Source organism: Nelusetta ayraudi, unplaced genomic scaffold (assembly GCF_046127955.1).
Source record: "Nelusetta ayraudi isolate G7.1 ecotype Tasmania unplaced genomic scaffold, CSIRO-AGI_Nayr_v1 ptg000135l, whole genome shotgun sequence".
NCBI lineage: Eukaryota > Metazoa > Chordata > Actinopteri > Tetraodontiformes > Monacanthidae > Nelusetta > Nelusetta ayraudi.
The window spans coordinates 6,292,766-6,303,819 of record NW_027466185.1 but is presented as its reverse complement, the minus strand read 5'-3'; the positions used below and the strand labels follow the sequence as shown (position 1 = coordinate 6,303,819).

Sequence of the window (11,054 nt, the reverse complement as noted above, 5' to 3'; positions counted from 1 at the left end):
GCGCCCTGCTCGAAAACGAGATGCGCTGTCAGTTGGAGGGGGCGTTGCCGCTGCATCCAAGATTCAACCGACGTGTGCGTTGATTTCTCACATTAAATGAGAAGGTGATGCCTCCGGCTGGCAGCATCAAATGGGTCAGGGATGGACCTTCCCTGGCAAATACACGTGTCGGAATAGTATCTCACACGGTACTGACAACAGAAGTTGTCAACTGTTGTTTTTGTTGTCAGAAGATAGAAGTGGACTTCTAGGTGCTCTAACAAACAACCAATCAGATGTTGCAGTCCCTTGCCCGCCATTAAAACAGCTGTTTGGCTCCATCACACATCACCAGCTCCACAATCCTAAAACGCTTAGTCGTGTTTTCCTATTCTTAAATGAGATGGGTGAGAGTGCCCTGCGTTATTCTATGAAGCCTATTTCAAAAGACAGACAAAATACGACTGAACTTCATGGGAGAAAATGGGCAATTGTAAGTGGAACGACCGAAGCACAAGTTTAATTAAGACAATATACTCTGCAACAACACATTTTAATGTATTTAATCGGAGTATATTTGCCATATCAGCATTCCCCCTATTTAATTTTTAGGACGTGGGTAGGCTCACTGTGTGTATGTTTTAAGGAAATGTGGCTTTAGGGTGCCCTCTTGTGGTCAAACTGAGGAAGAGCCACGTTAATCAAGTAAATGACTGGATACAATTGAACAAGAGTGTGGACGCCAAACACACACAAAAGAAAGCACCAACAGTACATTTACTTGTTGGGAGAGACATATTCATTCACGGTCTCTTGTCCAATAACGAGGGTAGACGTGCCAGGCCTGGCTCCTGATTGGTCGACGTCTTTTAAATTGGCTCGGAACGCTGCGTGTGCTGTTTTAAATCACAGGAGGGGCTCGTTAAACACTTTACAGCGCTGTCGCCTAGTTTGCACCGGCGGTCGAGTGCCAGCCACGTCAGTCCCCCCCCCCCCTCCCCCTCTTTATTGATTTAACTTGGTCCGCTGGCAAGACGGACAGCGACTTTGCGACCATGTTTGACCTGAAGAAGAGGAACAGTTTGACTCTGACCTGCGGCCGCGAGACGGAGGAGTTCAGACGCGTGGCTGTCAGACGGAGGACCAAAGGCGCTGCTTCTACTGCGGACTGCCGTCCCTCGCACAGCGGTGAGAGACACAAAGGCTGGAGTTCATTTGTGTTCGCCTGTTTTGTTTTGTTTGTTGCGAGCTTTCAGCCAGCAAGTGCTATTTAGACTGTAAGACCCCTAAGTTCTGTGTGTGTGTGTGTGTGTGTGTGTGTGTGTGTGTGTGTGTGTGTGTGTGTGTGTGTAGAGTAGACAAACCAACCTGTGGAAAGAATCCTGCGCCAAATCCTATTGGTGCTTTAAATTGGGCTTCGCATCAAGGGTACACTTGCAGATTGAATGCAGGTGGGCTGTTTTCTTTGGTTTTGTTTTGTTTTGTTTTTTTGCTAACGTGACCTGAAGCTGACACACTCCTATGCCCTATCGCGACCTTCATGAACCATCAAGGTGTGGGTTTTCAAACAAATTGGCAATAAAATATGCGGTGTTCGAGAATTTTATCAAGCGTTTTGCCAGACAACCGTTTGTTTACGTTCGTCATCACGACAGATAAGCTTTCATTAAAAAGTATTCAGTGTCCCTTGTACACTTGCCAATGAGAGGGGGGCTGACAGACAATACAATGCATACAATGAATGTATGTGTGTGTAAAGATTTTGTAAGGCACAGTCGGAGTGTGTTAGCCGCTTAGATTGTTGGATAACTGTAGTGATCTCTTTCCCCTGACTGAGCCTGGACTTTGCTCTGTTTATTCCGAGACCCTGGTCAATTTGAGAGGGAGAGACCTACACAAAGCTGTGCTCTGTTTGCCCACATTGGCCTGTTTCAATTAAATAAGTGCACTCACTCCTATGGTACTGTCAGACGCAGCCCAGTGCTGCTCGTTTCTCCAAGAGTGACAAGGAAAATCATTTGATTTGATATTGCACTAATCTGTTCATTAGGACATTGCATATTTGATTTGTGGTCAATTTTGAACTTAATGAAAGACTGCTGAGAACATGCAAGAGGGATGTCAGTGAAAGGGAGGACTTTCTGCAAATAAGAATGAGAGCGTTCATACACAGCAAGAGATTTTAGAGCCAGCTGTGAAGAAGACTACGATAGCTTTTGTTTTTTTGCGGGTGGACTTTTAACAAACGACATAACTGATGACACAATGGAGCGATTGATTGTTTTGTCAGTCATCAGTCATGCACAGTTGACATTGTCACATCATTCTTATCATCTTGGTGCCTAATCAAAAGCATTTAAGGGCGTATCAGTCATGTCAAAGTGCTAAGATTACTGGAGGGGCTTGTTCATTGTGCATGCACAAGTGAAGAGTTATTGTGTTTTTTTTCCACTAAATGAAATAGAACAGTTCTTGGACTATGAAAGCACTGTTGCTGTCAAATGTTGCATGACTACTTATCAATTTGATAACTTGGTTTTTGAGACTCTTAAACAGAATGTCCTTACTATTCTATCACTTCAAAAAAGAACTTACACCACACAATAGCCTTCAAAATCCATCATTTTGTCTCTTTTCCTTTATTTAAAGATTTCACAATACGCTCGGTTTTATAACTAGATTTTAATCTAACAATAACTGTCAGTGGATCTCCAGGAACCTTTGTATTTAGTCCCTTGTTTCCAGCCTCCTGAAAAAAAACTTGCTGTTTAGCTTCCTGTTTGTAAGTGGTGCTTTTGTTAGGCCTTCCGCAACGGTGGAAGAGACACAAAGCAGGTGACTCTGTGCCCATTGGGACATCACATGAACTGGTTCTCACAACTGCATGTTCTGAAACTTGGGTTAGCTTGAAAAATAAAGTACTCGCTATCCTCAATTCTGGAAAATACTCAAAAGAAACACTGCTAAAATGTGTTTAGCATAATATGGGACCTCTAACTACAAGATGTGTGTTATGGAGGCGCTTGTCCTGTTCTTGTACGCTCGAACGTTGCCTTCGGCAGGCTGACGTGACGTTGCGGAGGAAAAGCGAGAAGTGAGAAAGCAGAAGTGTCAAGCCGTTGAGAAAGTGGGCTTGAGTCTTCTTCATGTGACCAGTAAAGCATTATCAGATCTGCAGGCACAGTAGGGACCCGGACAAGCCTTGCCTAGTTATACAAAGTGTGGATAGTTAGTGCTTCATGAAGAGGAAATCGGACCACAGGTAAGACGATGGTTCCATAGTTCAGAGGTGAGGTGTTGGTGAGTAACGGGTTCAGAGGTCTGAGGTCAAACTCTCGGGTCGAGTGAAGTCGTACCTGACTGCCGAACGTGATGCAGACGGGGGAAGCGGTGCAACAAGAGTCTGTAGCCCTGCTGCGTATGGAGGTCAAAGACATTGCTGGGTTAAATTTAGCGTAGCATTCGAGTAATAAGAGAACACAATGTCTCTGGGAGAAGCTGGCATCACTACAGCTGTGTGTACTTTGGCTGTTGGTTTCAGCTGAACTATCGTTGGTTCTCTTGGTTTTTTGCTTTGTTTTAAATCTTGGTTGCGTGCCTCTTTTTCTTTCTCCTAGTGGTGAACGATGGGCTGTGTGGCTCGTACAGCTCTGGCAGTGCCGCTGGATCGAAATCTCAGCTGAAATCAGAGTCTGAGAGGAGCCCTGCCAGAGGGTCTCCCTTCAAACCGCAAGGTACATTCCAGTCAATGGTCTTTATAAAGGGGCCTTTTCCACTCTCATCGCGTAAAAATGTCTAAAACTGACATTGCCTCTTTTTTTTTTTTCCCTATTTGTTTTTTGCAGTTCCTCCGAAACCGCCTCACCTCCAGAGTCCTCTCAGGGCCGAAGCGCAGGGCCACAGTCCCACAGCAGGAAGCGCACCCGCTCAACAGGCTCGCATCGAAAGCCGGAGTCCTAGCGGAGGTTTCGAAATCGTCGTCTTGCGGGCCAGCCCGGGCCCGAGCAGCGCCGGCTCCCCGAGTCCAGCCAGGCGACAGGTGAACGGCCTCCTGGGCGGAGTGAGCCCCGTCAGACACGCCAGGGGAATCCCCACCCTCTCCAGCAGCCCACCCCTCGCATCCCCCAGTCCGGGCAAGAGGGGCCTTCAGAGCTGCAGCCCGACGAGGGACGGAGGCCACAGCCCAGCCAAGTTGTCGCCGCGGCACCTGAGTCCTCTTGCGGCGAGGCTGCGCACCCCCAGTCCTGTGCTGGGGAGGCAGGGCAGCTACAGCCCGGCCAGGAGCTGCAAAACCCGGCTCGGGCTGCACAGAGGCGGAAAGATGGATGGGCAAGGCAAGGAGACGGCAAAGTCTCTGAGCGTCCCCGACTTGATCGGCTACTTGGAGGAAACCAGGTTGAATTTTTTTCTTTCTTTCTTTCTTTCTTTCTTTCTTTCTTTCTTTCTTTGTTTATGCATTTTGGCTACTTGATATTTCTAACATTATCGGTTTGCTTTTGCTGTTCGCAGGACTCCCGCTGAAAACGTTGAACCGGCCTCTCTGAAACCACAACTGTCTCCCAACGACGGACGTGCCGGCGTAGACCTCAGCGTGCGCACGGTCATAGATGTAAACGGAACTAACGGCTGCTCAGAGGACGACAGGATCCCCGAGTTTTCTCACCAGTGGGACGAGGCGGAGGCAGAAGGTGGCGAAGGTCCCGCGGAGACTGAGGCGGAGCAAGAGGACACAGGGGAGAGTTGGGATGAAAAAGGAACAGAGGGACCGAAACACGCCAGCGCAGAGCAGAAATTGTATCACATCGCTAGCGAGCTGCTGCAGACCGAGAGGGCTTACGTGGCTCGCCTGCACCTGCTTGATCAGGTCGGTACGGCCGAGAGCAGCACTTGATCGCACGTGATCGGACGAGCAAAGTTTTCCAATTTTATATCCATAACCAATATTTCCCAAATCACTCCCGCTGCAGGTGTTCTGCTCGCAGCTCACAGAGGAGGCGGCTCGAGGCTCGTTTCCCCCCGAGGTGGTCAAAAACATCTTCTCCAACGTTTCCTCCATCTACGTCTTCCACAGCCAGTTCTTGCTGCCCGATTTGGAGAAGTGCATCAGCCACTGGTGGGTGGTCGTCTCGCGCACAACGAGGAAAACTGAGGAAGCGCGACCGGGTCCGTCTTAAATCCCGGGCCGACCAAACCCGTGACACTTTTTTATTTTTCGCCAAATCCAGGAGCGAGAGGCCGGGCCTCGGCAATGTCCTGCTGCAGCACGCGCCCTTCCTGAGGATGTACGCCGACTACGTCAGGAACTTCGACCAGGCCATGGAGCTGGTGAGGACCTGGACCGTGCGTTCCGCCACCTTCAGGAGCATCATCCAGGACATACAGGTGTGACACTCACTTAGGCTCTAATAATACAGCACATATACACAACCATTCATTTATTTGTGGTCTCCTGATCATTTCTGCATTGAACCAAATTCACGAAATAATGATCTTGAGTGCTCTGCGATCACTATGAGTGCAGTGAATGTTTCGCTGAAAACCATTTCCACTGTCTAATTAAAAGTGATGGAGAGAATTCCAAGTGTGAATTCTGTGAGAACACACTAAAAGTCGGCCATTTCAAAAATCATGATGCTTTGTTCACTCCTTTATGGTTTAGTACACACAACTAAATGTGACTATAATACAAGGCTTTGTTATAGAAGTGTGACATTTTTTGTTTGACATTTTAAGAGATTCAACTGCTCTAGTGATGCCTGCATATTGCACAATTGATATTCATTCTCAAAAAATCACATTCAGTTAGACATTCAAGGCAACACCTGTCAAAGCCATCCCATAATGTGTTCGGCACATCCTGACTGATTTTCACGCGCTAGTGATCTTAGAGCATTCCAGTGCTTTTGTTTTCCATACTTTTGAATATGTCTATGTCCATGTTTCTTTCTGTCTTTATGCATATTAAGAGTCAGGAGGTTTCTGGCAGCCTGACCCTGCAGCATCACATGTTGGAACCAGTGCAAAGGCTCCCACGCTACGAGATGCTGCTCAGAGACTACCTCAAGAAGCTGCCAGAGGGAAACCCGGATTATGAATTTGCTTACAGTCAGTGTGCCGTGCTACTGGTGGACCTCTTCACTCTGACGCACTCAGCCTAATTGATTAGCCGGCCTAGTTACATTTGTTCAAGGTTTTCTTTTCCTGCAATGCCACGCGGAGCAATTTCATCACAAAAGTGGCCATTTATTCTTTTTTTTTTTTGAGTCGTCAATTAAAAATCTCCATCTCCTCCCGCAGAGTCTTTGGAGACGATATCCAAGGCTGCCATTCACTCAAACAGTGCCGTTCATAAAGCCGTACGTCTCCGTTGCTGATTCTCGTCTTTCCTTGAGATGTTTTTGAACGTGCGGCTCAACATTGTGCTCCTCATGATTAATTTTTTTCTTGCGCTATAGGAGTGCCTGAAGCGACTGCTGGAGATCTATGAGATGGTTGGGGACGAGGAGGTGGTCAACCCGACCAACGAGTTCATCAGGGAGGGTCGCCTGGTCAAGCTGGCTGCCAGGAACACCTCGGCAATGGAGAGGCACCTTTTTCTGGTAAGGGCAGTTGTGTTAATGCAATCAGGCCTCCTTCAGCCTCAGCTTTCCAACAGGGCAGTCTGCGTTCCTCTGGATAATGCCGTTTTATTTTTTCTTCACAGTTCAACAACTTCCTGCTGTGCTGCACTCCAAAATTCAGCCTGGTTGGACAGCGTTTCACTGTTCGCTGCAGAATTGGAGTGGACGGCATGCAGGTGCAGCAAACCACCAATGAAGACCATCCATGCAGCTTCCAGGTCTCTGGAAAAGAACGGACCCTGGAGCTGCAGGCCAGGTGTGACGCTTTTGTTCCATTTTTTTTCCATTTTATTTTATGTTGCAAATAATTCTATCCCTGAAGAGGATTGTGCATGCTCGTAAAAATGTCTTGTATTGTGTGCAAATATGAAATTAGCTTATGTGGAGAGATGAGTGACTAACCAGCTGTCCTTCCTTTCCAGCTCTGAACAGGAGAGAGACGAGTGGATAAAGGTACGTGCAATTTGAAGCTTGTGATCAAATAATGTTTGTGGATTCATTCACGTTTGTTCTTTAAACCGTGCGCATGTTTTCCCAGGCGATTCAGCAGGCGGTCGACGTGTTTGAGCAAAAAAACGAAACCTTTAAATTGGCTTCAAAGGAGCTCAGCTCAATAGAGCGTGTAAGTGAGGGTCTTTTTGAAGTTACATTTTCATTTGCTGTTTTTTTTTTTTTTTTTTTTTGGTTTACTTTCTTGAAAGTTGCTCAACCTCAGGCGTGAACCTTTTCTAGACGGAGGAACTCGGCCGCCGCGCGCCTCGCTGGATCAGGGACAACGAGGTGACGGTTTGCATGAAGTGCCAGGAGCCTTTCAACGCCCTCACCAGGCGACGACACCACTGCAGGGCCTGCGGCTTCGTGAGTAGCCAAGACGCCACAGCGAGACGACTGCCAACCGAAATTGTCGATGGACGACTTGGCGCTGCGCGTGCCGACGTCCCCTCTTTGTGTTTTCCAGGTGGTGTGCTGGAAGTGCTCGGACAATAAAGTGGCTCTGGAGTACGACGGAAACAAGCTGAACAAAGTGTGCAAAACCTGCTACCTCATTCTGACCAACCAGAAAGGGGAGAGGTCGGAAGGGAAGAAGAGACGCACGCTGGGGGCAAGTCTCTTCGCTTTCAACTTGTCTTTGGCTCACTCGCGCCTGTTGACGGGCCAATGAAGCAGGCTGTGTCGCTCACCAACGTTTACACTGCGACGTGCTTATCTATTTCAGAACTCCAACGTGGGACTGGAGGCGGAGTCCTATCCTTTGAGACGCACACAATCCAGCACCGCCATCATCCTCCCTTCCCAGCCGGAGCCGACCCCGCAGTCCGCTGGCAGCTTGATGGACGGCTACTTGCTCTACGGCGAGGGCCCAAAGATACAGCAGCGAGTGTGGTGCGTCATCACCCAGGCAGAACCCCTGGCCCTCTGTCTGTACTGCACTCCTCAGGTACATGGAATATGATTAGTTATTATATATGATATAGTTATTAGTTATGCATTAGTTGTTGAAAAAGTGTCTTTCCCCCCAGTAAGCCCATCAAGCATTCTGTTATCGTTACTTTGTGTTTTTCCAATGTGTCTTCTCTCAGAGGACACACACGTGATGTTCTGGGGCGATGACAAAAATGGAATTGCACTGTGATGTGTAACCATGTGCTCACAAGCCAGAATGGGGAAACGCGTTTTGTAACACATCTGTTGAACACGCAAATGACCGATGTACTTGGCTTCGAGGCCTTAATGTGTGGGGGAGGCATTTTTTTCTCAGTACCCACTAATATGGCAGGGGCGACCTCTGTGCAGCAACAGACTCGATCGTTTGCTCATATCTTCTCCCCTAGGATGTGAAGCCCTTCTCCCGTATACCCTTGCTGGGCTGCGTTGTCGAAGAGCGCCCCCTGGAGCTCCACCAACGTCCCTGCTTCTGTTTAACACAGTCGAGAACTGCTCACACTTTCTCCTGCGAGAGCTCAGATCTCAAACACAGCTGGATGGCAGTTCTCAAAGCGGCTGCGACCGGCAGAGTGCCAGCAGACAATCTCGGAAATTGCGATGCCTCCACCCACGGTGATGTGAAAAATGGACAAGTGCTATGTGGTGAAGAATGCTAGTGGGGACATGGCGAGGCGTGCCCGAGCATATCACCATGTGTAAAGTGCTAATGTGTGAATAAACATGGAGAAGATAAAAACCTATCCATGATGATGATGATGATGATGATGATGGCTTTTAAATTTAAGTTTTAAAATAAATTAATTCAAACTGAGCTTGGATTCAGGAATTTTAAATACTATTTAAGATGTCACAATGAAACTCAGAGTTGTATTTTGTTGCATGATACACTTTATTTTTGAAATGGTTTATAGTAACATAAATAAAGTGTAAGTGTGTGTGTGTGTTTTTTTTAATAAGTATGACTGTTCCTTTTAACTACGTTATGATGCAGGGGCACTTACACTACACACGCAGACTTGTGAGACGTCAGCAGAAGGTCCAGGGGTGTTTTTATGAGCGGTCCAGGTTGCTCTTATGACCTCCATCACTTGGCTAACACTCTGCTGCCAGCTGCCCTTGTTGGGACTTCACTGTGGCTTCCAAATTAAACATAAAAAAAGAAATGACCGGATACTTTTAAATAAACTTCTCATAAACTTCTTTCATTCACACTTTACTGAACGACTTGCGGTATTCCAAAAAAATAAATACATATATATATATACATACATGGCATAGAACTGTGGAATATATATTTTTTCCGTTTAATAACAAGAACTTCCTATGACTTTCCTTTTTTATATATAGCACTCATATTCACTGCCCCCCTGTGGCTTGCACGAGCCAGTGCCACAACCCAACACAATCAACCACATCAACAACAACAACATCCTCCTCGCCAATGAAGACAGTTGGGCCTTAAAAGTCAGCAATAATACTTTAAAACAAACTTGAAATTCAACTGGCGACCAGTGCAAGGAGGACAGGATTGGAGAGTTATGCGACCTCCTGTTGCTACGCTGTGCTGCAGTGTTGGATAGTTTGGAGATGGACCACAGAGGATTTGTTTACACAGGTAAAAAGAGCATTTGCATAGTCTAAACGAGAGCTAATAAAAGCCTTGAGACAAGCAACATGGAAAGTTTGTGAACCTCTTCAGGTAAGAATGAACAATATAATTGGATATCATCTGCGACGAAATGCTAGGAAATATCTTCAAAATGATCAATAATGCGACCTAGAGGCAACATTCATTCATTTTCCATACCCGCTTAGTGCCGAGCTCAGGGTCACGGGGGTCTGCTGGAGCCTATCCCAGCTGTCTTAGGGCGAAGGCAGGGTGACACACTGGACAAGTTGCAGGTTCATCGCAGGGCCACATGGAGACAAACAACCATTCACACTCACATGCACACCTACGGACAATTTAGAATGTTCAATTGACCTTGACATGCATGTTTTTGTAGTGTGGGAGGAAGCCGGAGAACCCGGAGAGAACCCACGCAGACACAGGGAGAACATGCAAACTCCACACAGAAAGGTCCCAGGCCCGGAATCGAACCCACGACCTTCTTGCTGTGAGGCGGCAGCGCTAACCACTGCGCCACCGTGTCGCTAGAGGCAACATATAGAGGGATAATAACATAGGACCTATGTAACAGCAGGGGACAAAGGTACTGGGTCAGACGTGAACTGGCCCAAAGACACAGAAAAACCCCTATTGGTCAGATATGATTAAAAAGTTGCATGCAGATCCAGAAATACCATAATGGTGCAACCTATTCAGGTGGATCTTGTGATTAACCGTATCAAATACTGAGCTGCCATCAAAAACAAGGAGAGAGCATTTCCCATCATCTGGCACCATCAAGATGCCTTTAGTGACTTTCACCAAGGCCGTGTCAGTGGAGAAAGTTCAGAAAGCCAGACTGAAGGGTGTAATACAGGTTATTAGACTAGACTAGAATAGATGTGTGAATCTATGATTGTAGTAAGCTGCTCAGCAACAGTTTTGGGAGTTCGGACAAAAGAGGCAAATTAGAAATTGGCCTGTAGTTTTTGAAAAGGGAAGAGTCAAGATTTGTATTGTTTTGTTATTGTATTTTTTTTTTTAATACGGGCGGCACAACAGCATGTCTCAATTAGGAAGGGACTGTGCCAGTAGAAAGGCAAACATTTATCAAAGAAAAAGTAAACGAGCCAATGGAATCGAACACTTAAAAAAAAAAAAGAAAACAGGGGGGAAAGAGGAATGTTGAGGTGGGTTGATGATGGCTTGGTTTTAAACAAAAAATTTGTGATGTCATCCATCAATAAGGATGACTTATTCGATCGGGCCTGGTTAGTACTTGGATGGGAGACCGCCTGGGAATACCAGGTGCCGTAAGCTTTTTGTCCCGGCAGGGGGTGCTGTTTCCCCCTCCAACTTTGTGAGGAAATCATAAGACAAACTGTTTTTTGCTGACGGTT

General features: G+C 46.8%; 1 protein-coding gene across 1 annotated transcript; it reads left to right on the top strand.

Moving 5' to 3' along the window:
* The first annotated feature begins 89 nt into the window (after positions 1-89).
* On the top strand, positions 90-8,982 carry LOC142905236 (FYVE, RhoGEF and PH domain-containing protein 4-like). Its single transcript, XM_076051817.1, has 16 exons — positions 90-1,167; positions 3,597-3,713; positions 3,825-4,374; positions 4,489-4,843; positions 4,947-5,092; positions 5,205-5,361; positions 5,946-6,084; positions 6,277-6,335; positions 6,435-6,578; positions 6,683-6,855; positions 7,022-7,052; positions 7,138-7,221; positions 7,332-7,457; positions 7,558-7,701; positions 7,903-8,037; positions 8,432-8,982. The coding sequence occupies exons 1-16, from the start codon at positions 1,035-1,037 to the stop codon at positions 8,699-8,701; spliced, it is 2,763 nt and encodes a 920-aa protein (XP_075907932.1). The 5' UTR covers positions 90-1,034; the 3' UTR covers positions 8,702-8,982.
* The last annotated feature ends 2,072 nt before the right edge of the window (positions 8,983-11,054 follow it).